Below are 16,279 nucleotides of genomic sequence, written 5' to 3'. Positions count from 1 at the left end.
TCTCTCGCCCTGTTTACTACCAGGAGCACAGAGCTACTTCCGAGGGAGGCACTCATTTGAGAGACTGGCATGAAAGCTTCCACCCGCTCTCTGATGTCTGCAATAAGTTTACTTCCTATTTTCTTCAAATGCTGCTTCCCTTCTTTTCATCTTTCATGTTCTCCTAATCCCAGCCAAGCTGCAGCCATCACACCAGCTAGGCACTATCTGAGCTGCTGTACCCTACGTTCCCATTTCTATTGATTTATTTTTCGGGGACAAAGGGAATTGGAGAAACAAGCAATTAATTTTGTGTTTATTTTGGAGCATGCAGGGGGACCTCATTATACCAGCTATCCCCCAACGCTTGACTGAGCTGAAGCACAGCTCCTAATTCCATCCCCTAGAAGCTAGCGGAGGGGATGGTGAGCAGTGAGGGCCTTCATCTTGCATTATCTGCAGGCTCCACCCCACCTGGTTCATTAACTGCAAGGAAAGGATCATGTCCTAATTTGCATGGAGAGGGTCACATGGCAAACATGGGTCACATGGCAAACAGCTGCTAAGTAAATCGGGCACTGCTGCAGTTGGGGTTCCAGCCACAGTGCTGCCCAGGATGAACTGAGCAGTATCACCAAAAGCACCAACAGTAATTTACAGGGGTTACCAGTACTATTATATGAGCCTTTCTATCATTGTAGCCTGATTGCAGTTTCGTACTGGGGGGTTATTGAGATTAGAACATGTTTGGCACCTCATGAGCACTGGTTAAATGCACAAAAATGTACGTGCATGCACACACACACTGACACAATCACATACACTGACCCAGTGACACACCGACACTCACTAACACAGAGAAATAACACACACAAATACAAACACAAATATGCACATACTGACATTCTCACATACACAATCACAGACGGACTAATACACATCGCATACACATTTACACAAACAATGACTGAAACATTCTTTCACGCTCATTGGCACACACACATTTATACAGCACACACTCGTAAACTCTCATACACATGCGCTTGCACGCATCTACGTGCACTTAAATCAAGTGTTGGGGAAAATAAAATAGCAAAATAAAAAAATATTTTTAGAATATTTATCCGACTTTCTCCATTATTCACCCTCACTGAACTGAACAGTTTAGTTTTATTGTAAAATGTGTGTTATTTAAATGCCCTGTGGTATTAAGATAAAGAGGGAACCCATTAAACTGAAAAGCTAAGAAATGGAAGAAAGCCTGGAGGCTGGCAAAGCCAATATTTCTCAACTTTCCTATTGTTTGGTTTTGTCAGTGCTTGTTGCTGACGTTGAACAGCAAAAAAAACATAACATAACCAATAGGTTTCGCCTTTGGGACCTGCTGCATAACTAAATACTTATAAGGTCCCAAAGGCGAGACCTATTGGCTATGCCAATGCTTGTTTATTATAGTCCCCTGTTGTGGCTAGGTTTTTAAAAGGTTTGCAGCACATGTATCTTCCAGGCCGTTCATCATGCACCAGTGGCATCAAAAGAATGTTCTCATCTTCTTGATATGTGCACCCTTTGTGCCTCTGCACAGTTGCCCTCTTAGGCTGCCTTTCTAGTGGCCATAAAATCTGTCAGAAGGGTTAGCAAATTTCAGGCACTCTAGACACACCCTCCCTACACCACCTTCTACCCAGACAAGCTAACCCTCCAGACACTTGCTTCCTTCCGAAGGTTGTGACTCTCCTCCATGTAGGTCAGAGCATCACCCTACTACCTTCTTTGCTCCACCTCACCCGTCCAAAGAAGAGGAGAGACTCCACCACCTGGACCCAAAAAGAGCGTTGCTGCTCAACCTCAATTGTACAAAAGAGCTCCGGGTGGACGATCAACTCTTCATGGAATATGTAGGAGCCAAGACAGGGAAGGCTTTGTAGAAGCAGACCATGTCAAGATAGTGCTCTGCATTAAGATCTGACACGCACTCGCTAAGACGCAAACCCTGTGAGTTTGTGTCCTCATTCCTACAGAGCTAAAGCTGCAACAATCGTATTAGCCTGCAGAGTCCCTTGTCTTGGACATCTGTCAGGCAGCAACATGGGCATCTTTGCACATGTATACCAAACACTACTGTCTAGAAAGTCAGGTCCGTCGTGAAGGTAGCCCTGCCAAGAATCACGCATCAAGCATTAGACTAACGCATTTCAGTGTGGTGGACCACATCACCCACACTGAAATGAAAAGTCACTCATTCATAGCGCCTCCTCCGCTGTCCAGGGCGCTCTCACCGTTGTAACCAATTCACCCGACTGGTGTAAATTGTGAGCAGTTGTGTGGGAGATTAAGGCTGGGTGTCTCTGAACATGGCAGCCTTTGTCCTCGTGGTGTAACTGGCTCCAGGGGTAATTCGCATGGGGTATTATAATTTCTCCACTTTCGGGACGAATGTTATGTTATGTTATGTTAGGAGTGCTGGTATAGCGCATGGCTGCCCCAACATCGGGGTGTCCCAGCGCTCGCGGACGGATGACCAGAGAAAGTGATGCATGCCAGATAAAGAGACAGTCAGGTATAGTCAGTTTCTAAGAGCCACGGAACAGGAGCGTGGCATGCATATACACATTAACTAGATGGATGAAAACAGCCAGGTTTTAATCTGTTTTCGAAATGCCCAGTGATCTTGTGGGCTGCGCGCCATGAGTGGAATAGAGTTCCAATTGGCAGGGGCCAGAGACATAAAGGAGCGCCCTCCTGCTCTGCTCCTGCGCACCCTAGAGGTGCAGGCCAGATGCAAGTCTGCGGAGCACAGTGCTCGCGTTGGAACATAAAATGTACAGAGCCCCTGCAGTATCTGGGGGCCCTGGCCGTGTAAGATCTTATGGGTGGTACAGAGAGTTTTAAACTGAATTCTCTGTTCGATGGGCAGCCATTGTAGACAGTGCAGGAGATGGGAGGTGTGACAGTGCTTAGGGAGGGCAAAAAGAATGCGGGCGGCCGCATTCTGTGCCCATTGGAGTCTCTTTGTGACCGTTTTATTTACGCCCAGTAGCAGCCTGTTGCAGTAGTCGACACGTGACAGAACCACCGATGGAATAATCACTTGTCTGGTGGAAGCGTCAGTAAACCCCAGGATGTGGGTCAGACCACGTAGGTGGCCAAAGAAAGTACCTGCTACTTTTTTGGCATGGAGCTCGAAAGAGAGGGAATTGTCCATCAGGACCCCGAGATTCTTAAATGCTCTTTTCGGTTGGGGAGGAGGGCCCAGTGCCGCAGGCCACCACTGGTAGTCACATTCATGGGAATCCCGGCCTACCAGAAGCACCTCAGTTTTTGAGGAATTAAGTTGAAGATAGTTATCTGCCATCCAATCTGAGATGGCCAGGACATCTTCATGGAATTTCAGTTGGTCTTTGGCTGGGTTATTAGTGAAAGTGAAAATCAAGTGTGTGTCGTCCGTGTATGATATCATGTTAATCTTCCGGGCTTTAGCCAAAAGGGTAAGAGGGCGGACGTACATGTTAAACAACGTGGGGCTTGGGGGACACCACAGTTGAGGGGGTAGGTACTGGACAAGTATGGAGGGGCGTTGATCTGAAAGAAGCGATCGGATAGAAAAGACGCAAACCAGGCCCAGGCCCTACCACTGACCCCGATCTCCCAGAGTCGATGGAGCAAGATCTCATGGGAGACCACGTCGAAGGTCGCACTCGGATCGTGTAAGATCAATGCTGAGGTGTTGCCCACGTCCAGTGATGCCCTCAGCTGCTCTGTAACTGCCAACAGGGCGGATTCCATACTATGCTTAGGCCGGAATCCGTTTTGTGACCTGTCCAAAATCTCATTGGCTTCCAAATACTTGGTCAAGATGATATTAACATGGGATTCTATTACCTAGCCCAAGTAAGGAAGTAGAGAAATTGGCCGGAAATTCTCCGGCAGAGATGCGTCCAGTGCTGGCTTTTTCAGTAAGGGAACAACCTTGGCATGTTTCCAAGATTTGGGAATTACTGACGACTGGAGCGATCTGTTGATCAATTCCCAACCCTCAAACAAAATACAGTCCCGGAATTTTCTAAAGGTGTCCGATTTTACTGGATCATCAAGAGAGCCTGATTTCACCTTTGCAGCCAAAGTTTCCAGGTCTTTAAAGGACATAGATGGTAGGTCTTGTAGAGAGTAGGGAAGATCAAGTAAACAGTTAGGTGGCCACGATTTAGAGGTGGCCCTTCTGGAGTCGAGTGTTTTGTAGATACACTCAAGTTTGTCCATGAAGAAGCGTGCCAGAGATTCGCATTGCAGGTTAGTAGATATTATATTGTTAGTTCCTACCGGGGGTTTTGTCATGTCATATATAAGGGAGAAAATGGTTGTGGAAGGGTTAGGACTCGATGTGATCAAGATAGTGTAGAATGCGGCTTTGGACTTTTGTACGAGTTTGTCGTAGCCTTTAATGGCCTGCCTGTATGTCTTTTTAGCTATGGGGTCATAGGTATGCCTCCAGGTACGTTCCAGAGTTTCACAGTGTTTTTTTCCATCGCGAAGGTCTCGTTATACCAGGCGTGCGAATGTGTGCGCTTGGCACAGGTCAGTTTCTTAGGGATATAGTGGTCGAGTGAGTTGTTAATCCAACCCCTGTATGCTCTATCCGCTTGAATGTGAGCTTGAATGCGCCTCCCAGCAAGGAAGCAGCTCAGGATTGCCATGACAACAGCACATGGCATGGAGCCAGCGACGTTTTAACTTGAACACCAGTCATGCTTAGAAAAAACTGGACTGTAACTCTTGGCATGACTTGGGCTAGCCAGCCCTGAAAATCTCTCTCCTTGCTGGAGTCGCATGTATATGACATTACGGAGCTCGATGAGCACAGCAGAGAGATTAGAAGAGGCAGAGTTCCTGTACAGTGTGGGGGGATGGATAGAGGGAGAATACACTGTTTGTGTCGGCTTGTGCAGGGGCTTTTAAGCACAGTTTGATCGGTTCATACAGAAGGAGGATGAGGCACGTGGTTCTGTTTAAGTCCTCCCATGGGAGATCTATCTTGTTTTTGTGGGGTGGATGGGGCGTTATGGAACATGAGGTTCATTTGCAGGCAGTATGGCCTGGGGATTCCAGCCGGGTCCTTAAAAGTCCAGGTTGGCCGTTCAACAACAAATTGAGAGCTCAGAGAGTGTAGTAGCAGCAGCAGCAGCAGCAGTGAACAGCTCTACGGGCTGAAGCAAGGCAGGCCACAGCAGAACATGGCCTCTCTCATCAATATTCACAACTGCAGAGTTGTCTGCTTGACCCCAGCCCTACCCACTTGCCAAATGAAAACACTCTGGCTGAGCCTGGCAGTGAGTCACTTGAATGGCACGGGTGGTGCTTGGCACAAGTGAGTTAGACAGAGATGTGGATAGGGTAAATGGGGATAGCCGGGTAGCATCACCACCTTTCCCTGAGAATTCATTCATGTCTTAAGATTCAGCAAAGACCCAGACATGATAAACAGGACAGTATTTATTTATAATGCTTTTCTTTGTTTATTTTTAAATTGTAATTATTATTGCATTTTTAAAGTCCTCTCTTATGTTTCATTTTTTTAATGTATGGTAAGAAGAAAAATACCGGCTTTAGATTATTTTCCTTTTTTTGTGTGCCATCCTAGATATTAAAATACTGGTCAGGCCGGTACAAAATGGACATGTGACAACCCAGTGATTCTGGTTGATGTACCTTGGGCTGAACGGTTTTAACTGGTGTTGCAATGCACTGGGCAGGGCTTGCTGGTTCAGATTGGGAATTGGGGCAACTGGAGGGGACAGGGCAGGACCAAGCTGGTTCTGATGGGTGTTAATGCGACTAGAATGGACTGCGCCTGCCCACACTAGTTCTGGTGGATGTGGATGGCGCTAGAACGGCATTCAACCAACGGCTTTGAACTGGCTGGGCTGGCTCTGATGGTTGTACACCAGGTCAGAGTACATGAGCAGGCGTAGATCTGCTAGATGTGCATGAGGTTTGAACACTGGGTCAGGCTGGCTATTTCTGATATTGTTGAAGGAATTATGATGGACCGGGTTGGGTCGGGCTACTTCTAATAGGTGTTAATGAGGTTAGCATGGACCATAGAGTCAGGCTAGTTCGTCTCTTTGCACAAAAGGTGGTCATTTGTGATATTTAGCTCTTTATATGGACTTCGTTGCTTGGCTTTACGGGCCGCATAGGGTCACTCAAAATGACATACTTTAGGTAGTAAAATGTCACTCATAAGTACACTGAAATCATGGCAATTACACATGTAACCAACCTGAAATCTTGGCAGCTATGGGCCTCTCACATCCTGTTTGGTACAGTCGGGTCCCACTGTGCCCTTCCATTTCTGGTGTTTTACAGTAGTTTTAAGATCTTAGAGTTTCTTGTTGCTCAAATGGGTGTAATTTCTGATATTTATCTGTTTCCCTCATCTTCATTGCTTGATTTTGCTTGCGAGAAAGTGTCACTCATATTTGAATGTCACTCATAATTACACTGAAATTATGAAAATGTCAATCATAAGCAATCTGAAACCAGTGCTTACTTTGTCAAATATTAAGTGCCAGGGTCCCGACCAGGAGGCCACTGCAGCTTGCACCACCCATTGCCCCTGACATTGCTTCCAATGGCGGAAGCAGAACATCTGCTAACCATCTCTCTCGCCTGCAAGTGCGACAGTTCCGATTATTCCTGGTCCCCAAACCTAAAAGTATGGCTGGGGAGGCAGGTATTAGTAGTTTTTTATGTACATTGTATCAATAAACAACCATTAATCTGCTCCTCTCTAAATTAGCTGAGCAGTGCCACCATGGGGCAGACTGTTGTAAATGTGGTGTTGACAATTAAGTACTGGTGCTGAGTATCGGAAACCAATTAAGTGCCGGTACTGAGCACTGGAAACCACTGGCTCAAATTAAGCACTGTCTGAAACCTTGGCAGCTATGCGACGGGCACTCGCTGGTCCAAGTTGGCTTTGCAGACCTACCTCACGAGAGGCATTGCTCTATTCTAAGGTAAGGAATCTGTGGCTAGAAGTCTTTGTCAGATGAACAAGTTACTTTCCTTAAGTAACTCCTTATCTGGTAGGGACTCTATTTAATCGCAGATTCCTTACTGACTGTCCCATCCTCCCTGCTCTGCAAGCCAATTGTAGTGTAAGGGACACCCTTCTCAGCACCTTAGAATTTCACACCATTGGTCAGTTCTCATTGTGGCTCCGCTCCACTGGTGTGGAAATTCGCAATATTAACACCATGTACCCGCACACAGGCGTACTGCTCAAAAACATCCAGATCCAGTCTGACACCTGGGAATCTGCAGCTAGTCTCTAGCAAATAAGGTGTTACTGTAGGTAAGTAACTTGTTCATCACATCACACATTTCCAATTGCAAGAACATGAATAAATACTAGCAGAATCTGGCTCGCCACAAGAGAATTGGACCATGTGTCAGGGTCTCATATCCTCTTCAACTTCTCTCATATAGGTCTTACTGCAACCACGCAGCTTTTCAACCTAAAGCACAGGTCTGCTTGTAATCACTCCTGAGAGTGCCACACTAGTGGCAGTTCTACATGCCACACAAATGCCACATAACATAGTAGTAGTGATTTTCTTGGTATAGCATATTTATTTGGCATAAGTATTGATTGCTGATGTGGTGATATTAGCCATATCATCATCGCACAGTCTCTATTCTCTTTGCAGGCTACAAGTCCGAATTTCCCCTGTACTAGAAGAGATGTAAATCATTTGAAATCTCTTTTTTAAGCTGTCAAAAATTACTCTTCTAGTTGGTATGATGGTTTTTTACATTCTGGTGATCTGCTAGCAGAGTGTGTGTTGAAAGTTGACATGAGATGGGGTTTCTACCAGGAGGGACGGCTTAAAGACATTTTTGTAGGGTTGAGCATCAGTGTGTTTTGTGAGTCCTTTTGACCTTTTGCTAGGTTCTGCAGTGGGATGAGGGAAGAATGGCAAATTACTGTGTCCCAAAGATGTGGGCAGTGTAGTGGGTTGTAGCTTCTGGGTGGGGGTGTTGGGATGCCTTGATCTTGTGCGTTGTTTTACTTGTGTTGAAGGCAGGTTGGGTCTATACTTTCAAAGATTGAGTTACCCAAATTAAGAGTCCATGTGAATTGTTTATTAGCAGCTCTCAAAGGTGTGTGCTGTAGTCCCTGAAGGTAGAATATGTACTCTTAGACGGGCTGGAAGTGTGTCTGAAGGCCAGGAGGCAGGCCAGTTTATTTTACAGACCACTCTGAATGGTGCAATACATTCCTCAAGAACAGAGGTGTTCGGGGCTGTAGATCAGAGAGGTCTGACTGCAGTGTGGTGTCTGTAGGCTATGACCATACATACGCCTTGGCATTGACCTAGTGTTTTGATTAATTGTATAGGGTTACGGGGGCATTTTGCCTTGAACGTTGCATAAATCACATGGATCTTGGATTCCAACTTGGAAATTTACGTCAGGGGATTTGGTGTTCAGTAGGTGAGAGATGTCCAGTCTGTGTCTCAGTGTAACTCTGTGTATTGTGGGCTGGCTTGTGTGTTCATTAATTTTGTACAGGGTTTGTAATAAAGTTCCTACGCTGCTGCACTGTGGCTCTTGCTAGGTACTAGGGCATAAGACTCTAACTGTGGGAATGGGGACGAAGGATGGCATAGATTGCATTTCATTAAGGCGTTGGGGATTCGATGCATTTTTGGTAACAATGGCAGCAGAGCTGAAGGTAAGTGCCGGAAAGGATATTTAAGTGTTTTTTTTCTGTTCCCTCATGTTTGCACCCTTCCCATCTTTTGAGATGCACGAGGGCTTGCTGTGGGTGCAAAACTGACATTCTCCCACCCCTTCATGCATCCAGTTCTGGTCCCTAAGTCACATGATCTTGGAGGGGAAGAAGGGGATTGGCTATACAGAAGCAAGAGAGCACACCAATGAAATGGGAGCAGAGGCTTACGTCATAAGAGGCCTGGAGGAGGAGGGACTGGGAAGGTCATCGATAAGACACACATCTGCTAGTGCTTTATATCCAGAGGGTTGCAGAGTTACAAATACATTTATTAGTAAATTACCAAAAATAAAGTGAAACCTTTTCAGGGCAAGGTGATCTGCTGTTTAGTTCAACAGAAGGCTCAATTGCAGAGCGTTATTTAGAAGGCCCTTATGTGCAGGATGAGTGATACCTGTACCTGAGATGTTGTGTAGGGTGGGGTAGGATGTGATGGTTGGACCCACATCATACACTGAAGGTGTCTCACCGAGGAAAACAAAAAGTAATGACATTGAATCTCAGCCTTGGTATTCGCTGTGGGCCTCGTTCCAGTTCATCTTTTAGTAACTGACCTTGAACAGCCATGTGCAGCTCAGTCTTCTCCACAGTCCAGAAGGGACATCCTTCAGACCTGCTGGGCTGCGTCCCTCTGCCAGAGAGCACAGTCGACTCCACTCATGGTTCGACCTTCTTGTAATTCATTAACGAGGCTCAGGTCTCTCTAGCCGATGAGCTAAAGTTACCAGATCTGCGCGGTGGTTCAGAAATATTCAAATATTTCCCTTCATCGCTTTTGTTTTACTGGCTACAGTCCAGACATTAAAGCAGAACGTTTAAACTTTACGTTTGCTTACTAAGAATCATACTTTTGAAACTCATATGTTATTGAAATGAAAGTTCTAATATGCTGGTAGTAGGTCACCTTGTGAAAATCTTACCTGTAAAACCTTGAGTTTGCTGTTGATGGTCTAGTTTTTTTTTCTCTTCTTTCCAGACCTGAATAACCCGGCTGTCACCACCCAGGTCTTGGTGATCGGAGCAACCAACCGACCGGACTCGCTGGACCCAGCCCTGAGGCGAGCAGGACGGTTTGATCGAGAGATCTGCCTGGGGATTCCTGACGAAGGAGCCAGAGAAAGGTAAACTTACAAAAAAATAGTGTGAACTTTCAATGTCAGGCAAGCCATACAGTCATATGAAAGGATGCTTCAGGTGTTCTGCACTTCGACCCATTGATCTAATGCAGAGCCCCCAATGCATGTACAAAGAGGTTGATCTCTTCAAACAAGCTGAGAAGAAGATACTCCAGAAAAGTGTTATGTCTATCCCCTTCGGTTGGACCTTTCTGAGTATTTCTTCTACTAACCTGCGCTGCACCCTTTAAGCAGTGGTTGACCAGCTTGCTGTCTGTTTTATCCTAGTATCTCACAGTAACCTTCTTTTCAGAGTACGTTCTAAATGTTACATTTTGTGGTTCGGGTTAGCTGTAGCCCATTGGTTTTCCTTTTGCACCAACGTGAATATAATTTCTGACATAGGGGGTCGAACTATACCGAGATGTGAGTGCTGGCTGTTCAACCTCACAACATGCTCTTTACATTCTTACATGTTCGGATCTACGTTATCTGCCAGATCCTGGCCTAGGGACACTTGGGCCCCCTTACACACACATCTGTAAGCGAAGGACAAATGCGACGACGGTCCTACTGTGACTAATGTATGCAATGCTCCCCCCAACTCTGTCCTATGCGACGTACACTTATGTTACGTCGTGAGTCATCACTTTATAGATATACCAGATTATGAAGACAAGTGAAGAAACTAAAAAAAGGAGAGGCGTTGCATTTCACCATTCGTAAATCTAAGCCAGATAGTTCAGTGGGTAAACCCCTCCTACAGAAATCTGTCATCAATCTGCAAACACTGCTCCTTCGAGCCGTGTTGAGTCAGCCGGTCCTCCTTTCAGGATTTCCATGAAGTTGGGCTCTTTAAGACTTGGACGATAAAGTATAGAGCAAGCATTCAGGTATTATTATTACAATGAAGTAACCACAAATTAATTTCAGAAGAAAGGCATTTTATTTTACCTTCTACTTCCTCAAACTCTGCATTCATCAAGCTTAAACCTTCAATAAAGGAGTGAGTCATTGCATAAACTCTCCAGCTGCCTCTGAGCCCGGCACCCTTCTCTCTGATCAGGAATGGCCTCCTGCTCGGCGCCAGCACTGGGGGAGTCCCTGCTTTTTGTCTCATTTCCAGTGTTTGGGCCTCGCCTACTCCCCGACTAGGAAAGTTCTTCCTCTTTAGTTTAGTAATAGCATTAATCATTGGTCTTGGTCTATCGGTGCCTTCTGGGGCACACCATCAGGTCAACCCTCTGTTACCAAATATCTCCAACTGGTTGTTTACCATCAATTTTTATGAAAAAATCTTAATTCCAAATCAACATTTTATGTAACTGCTGTAACTGAAGGAAGGAAACTGATTGCTCGAGCTCACTCTGTTGCTAGCAGCGCTTAATTTGAGCCGGTGGGGCCCAGTATTAATCATTTTAAAAACCGGCACTTATTTTTCGTTATCGGACATTTCCCGAGAGTGAGAGAGGCTAAACGCACAAAGGGGAAAGAAGATGAAAGAGAGAGACTGTAAAATCGTCACAAAGGAAGTAAGCAGGATCCCACAAGAGTGAGGTAAAGGGGCAAGGAGTGTCTGGTGGTGGATCAAAGAGGCCTGGGGTGGATTCCAGACTACACAGCCTTGGTATTTGCGGCACTGACATGTAATAGCGCCGGCCGCAGGCTCCTGAGCAGAGCTTTGGGCACGGGCACTTATTCTTTCACAAATTAAGCACTGGTTTATTTATTTTTTATTTTATTTTACAGAGTTTTATATAGCGCGAACTTGACCCGAATCGGGTATCAGAGCGCTTTACAAAGCACCAGTTACGTTACATGAGGACATTTTTTGTTGGGCACGGGGAGATTAAAGGATTTCATGTACTTGGGTTCAATATTGAATACCACAATAGGGTTTTACATATTTAAATTGCACAGTTACACAATTCCAATTTGTAGCACAGAGCGATTAATTGAGCGCCCCATAATTAAATTTAATTTTGAGCAACTGCTGAACCTAGGATTAAAATTCAGATTTCCAAAGTTTAAAAGATTGGTTCCTATTTCTGAAGTTACTGCTTTTTTAAACATTCTGCCTTCAGATATGACTCGGGTCACCTTAATGACTATAATGATCATTTCCATAAACCCACTTTATCTGCGCTGACCACCAAGAAGTGTGTTTTAGCCATCCAAAGTTGATATAACTTTGCTCCCCCCCCCCCCCTCCTTCCCCCTTCACCAGTGTTGGAGAAACCCAGAGTTTGAGTTTGCCGTGAGCCACTTTTCAGCACACGTTATGATTCCGATCTGTGAGTACACAAGATAAAAGCAGATGATCAAGCCATGCCCCAGAAGACTTCTTCTGTCCATCGCGTAATAATGGTGGAGAATACCCTCACTCATGGGCACTCTACCCCCTACCTTTCCAGGCGTCTCATAGCCCATCCCTACATAGTGCCTCAGTCAAGGCACGTACCCAGGCCAGTGTTCTAGCGGGAGCATTTATTTTTATGCTTATCGTGTTTTTTGTGTGCAAAGCAGGCTGGTTGGACTGAACCATACTCCTTGAAATAAGGAAACAATAACATGATATCTGTTTTTAATTTGCATGGGAAGATACTTATTTGTCTATACATGTGGATTTTACGATTTTGCATTAAGCGATTGCATAGTCTTAGTCGATCAACTGCCTCTTGGAAAGGTCAGAACATTCTTTCTTAATATGTGGAAATCTCTGGTATTATATGAACAGGGAAGGGCACCTTTTGTACCCTATTCAGACAAAGTATTGATTACAACCTTTCAGTGGAGGGTGCTCTTGCCCTGCAGTTTGCATGTAAGGATGGCTTATGATGTATTGACTTGAAGCATAGGTACACTGTCTTACAGCTAGCAGTACATTGCTTTAGTGGGATGTTGGTTCAGAGATTGCTCTGTGATCTTTGCATTGGATGGCCGAGATCTGCAGGCTCCTCCTTATGAGCATTTGTTTTGAGCATAGTTTTTAGTGATGAGAGTTTTGGGAGCCCAGTTGTTGGGACATTGCGGATGTCAGTCATAGAGGAGGTTAGCATCTGTGCAAGTTCGCTTGCATCCCTCATGCATATTATTTAGGTAGAAATTACAGCTGTAAATGGCCTGCTTTTGCAGCTTTTTGTCTGTGGTTCTGTCTGCTACTAGCATTGTTACTCAGATCTGCTTGCAGAATTGGAAGGGAGAGAATGTCAGTGGCAGGAACAGGAGTTCTGATTTTCATTGTTTAGTTTCAGATCGTGCCAAAATATTGAATCCTCAATTGAATTTAAGACGTTCTTTAAGGGTATGACCTATCGCTGTCCACCATTTTGGAAAACTGTGAGTGGTGCTGCAGAAATAATGGAAACAATTCAAGGATGCTGCTAGTGGTTTGTAAGATTTCAAGGTGTTGCGAAGTACCTCATACTGAAGTTGTAGCTAGCATTGGCGTTGCTCATCACGTGTCTTTCAACATTGACAGCTCATAGGGTAGCCCTTCTTATGTTGTACTGAAGCGTAAACCCTACTCTCAGTTGATATTCCAGGAAAAAAATATTAGGGTAAAAACATCCTTTCAAGTTAATTTATTCTAACTGTAGATGGATTAGGGGGAAGGATAAACTGGATGTCTGTTTCTGCACTGTCAGCTATCGGACCTACCTGGCCCATGAGCACTAAATGAGGAAGCTTGCACCCATCTACTCGTGTTATCTGGGTTGTTTGCTAGTGTAGTTTGTTATACACTTTTCAACATACGAGGGCCAAAATGATTGCTGTTGCCAATGCTTGTTGTTTTTCTAGAGTTCAGGAGTTTGACTGCACCCCTAAGTAGCTCAGCATTAAAGGAGATGTTAGAACGTGCCTTTGAGGGACAACCAGGCATAAGAGATAGTCTGCCACTACAAACAAAATTAGCAAGCATACTCATCACATAAATTACTTAGGGCTATCATTTTAAAAACTTTTTTTATGCTGACACTGGCTTTAGAGCCTGCACTGCTACAAATTTCATGCCATCTATTATTTTCCTTGTATTCCTCACAAGGGCTACCCTGACCGCAACCCTTCCATTTCTTATGTTAATTTGTTTTACCTTGTGTGGCTTTAAGCTTCTTCTGTTTCATTGAGTCTACTTGGCCTCACATTTTCGATTTTTTTTATCCGTTTAGATAACTTACTTTGGCAGTTTTCTTCGTCCAGTACTTTCGCCTCATCTGAAGTGGGGACCCGATATGTCTTCCTGTTCTCTTAAGTGAACCATATGTGGGGGGAGTAAAGAATGTTCACAGTGGTAAAATAGAAAGAACAGTTGTGGTATAGAATGCCGCACACTGTGTAGTTCCTAATTTTTGATGTGCTCTCTTCCAGGGTCACCACTTCAACACCCCAATAGTAAAACTCGCATATCTAATAGGAGATGGAATACTATCTTACTCTAATACTCATTCAGTGAGCCAGGCTAGATTACTGTAGTCACATCTCTTACAATATTAATGAATCCATAATGAAGCAACAAGTTAACTTGCATGTTAATAGTATTCTTTCTTTTAATAGCCGTTTCACATTGGGGACACACAAGTATAGCCAACACGTTTCATCCAACCACTTGGAGACTTCTTCAGGGCAAATACTGCTAATTCAAACAGTATTACAAATCACTCATTCATTGATGTTGTAAGAGATGTGACTACAGAGATCTAGCCTGTCTCACTGATTGAGTATTGAAGTAAGAGAGTGCTCCTTCTCATATTAGTTTTGCGAATGTTCACAGTGGTGTTTAAGCCATTTCTTATGGCTGATACTGGATTTTGAACCTGCTTACTCGTACTACTACTCCATCTGTTCCTTTTCTCATATTTCCTGCAAGTTCTGCATGGACCTGGCCTCTCCCGCTTTTAGGTCGAGCCTAGTGCAGCGCATGCGCCTCTCTAGGAAAATGACCTCTTGGAAAAGCTCTGGACTTTTCACACGCTCGTGCATGTGAATAGGCCTACGGCTTGCAGTTACGCGCAGCGGCGCTCAGTGTGCCATCTGTTTTTGTGTGCAGCGGCCGGCACAAGCGCGCACGCACCGCTCCCGGGCTTGTTTCAGTTTTGTGGGGTAAGTGTCACCGGAGCCCTTGTTTGTGACGTCTGCCTGCTGCACAGGTAACATATAACCTGCTAGTTATGCTGGACTGTCTGCAGTGATTAGGCGTCTTTCATCATGCTGGTAAAGATTGTGGCGCTCTCCACACATTGCTATTACATGTGTGTGGCCATGAAGAGAGAGTGTTAGAACCGCCCCTCACAGCGCTGGCAGATGTCTGTGCTTAATCCCCAAGTGCGTAAAAGGATGCCTTTATGTCTATGAAAAAAAGATGAGGTAAGGACTTTCCTCCCACTATGGCCTCGGATATGTTAAACATGTTGCATGGGCCCACTTATTCACAGTGATAGAGTTTTTGCATGTTTCAAGCTTTGGTGTAAGCCATGTCTGATGTTCTTCATATTTGGTGATGGGACATTAGCAAATGTGCTCTGCGTGGGAAGTCAATCTCTGCTTAGTTCGTTAAAGTCTGTTCAGGGCTGAGCTCTTGGAAAAATCAATAATGTCGACAGGGGGGTGGTGGCTATAGGCTGGGTCAGAGCTCGGATTGCCATTAATTTAGTGAAAGCAAATTAATAATATATGTTCCTTTAACAAGTTGGTGTTTGTGGACCACAGGCCATTTTTGCACTTGAAGATGCCTTCCGCACCAGTAAAGAGCTCTTTAGAACGGTTCACGAAAGCTATGATTTTATGACACTAAAGTGTGTTCGTTTAGTTGAAAATGAAACGTGTGTTTATCATATAATTGCTAAAGTCCTGCTATACAATCACAGGAAGACGATCGTCCCAAATAGATGGATCACAACTCATGTGTAATGCACTTTGGAAAACATACAAATTATGAGACCCTAGCTGTGGCCGAAGTGGAAAGTATGTTACATTTATCACACCAGATATTGTATGCGACCGCAACAAAATCCTCAGTAAATACGCACTCAAACCACAAGTCTCATTATTTACCAGAGCTTTTCCGGCAGCACAATATGATGTACTGACATGCTAAACTTTAGATGTGAAAATGCAGGGGGTGCAGTGCCTGTCACACACTTCATCAAGGCAATATGTGCGGTAGCAAGAGCTCCCACACATAGTAGCTACCAGGGTCAGGGCATAGGCTGGCCCTCCTAGAGTTTTCCCAGAGCCACTATAGGGTAACCCATGCGAATAATTGTAACCAGGTGAAATTATTCTACATAGTGGAGTGGTTGCCAATAGTAAATAGTGCAACTGATTGTACAGGGTGCTTCCTTGTTTCCTCGTTGTGCAGAAGGTTGCCATGAAGCCTTGTGCTTAC

The 16,279-nt window shown here is 44.8% G+C and overlaps 1 protein-coding gene across 1 annotated transcript in view; it reads left to right on the top strand.

Annotated features, from left to right (window-relative positions):
• Positions 1-16,279, top strand: part of NVL (nuclear VCP like) — a 444,777-nt gene that overhangs the window by 179,714 nt on the left and 248,784 nt on the right. Inside the window, exon 12 of the mRNA XM_085612998.1 lies at positions 9,756-9,900. Within this exon, the coding sequence (XP_085469124.1) occupies positions 9,756-9,900 (145 nt within the window). The remainder of the gene's footprint in view (positions 1-9,755; positions 9,901-16,279) is intronic.

The sequence above is a fragment of the Triturus cristatus genome, chromosome 6 (genome assembly GCF_964204655.1).
Source record: "Triturus cristatus chromosome 6, aTriCri1.1, whole genome shotgun sequence".
Lineage (NCBI taxonomy): Eukaryota > Metazoa > Chordata > Amphibia > Caudata > Salamandridae > Triturus > Triturus cristatus.
The sequence above is the reverse complement of the archived record's forward strand: the minus strand, read 5'-3'. Positions and strand labels throughout refer to the sequence as shown.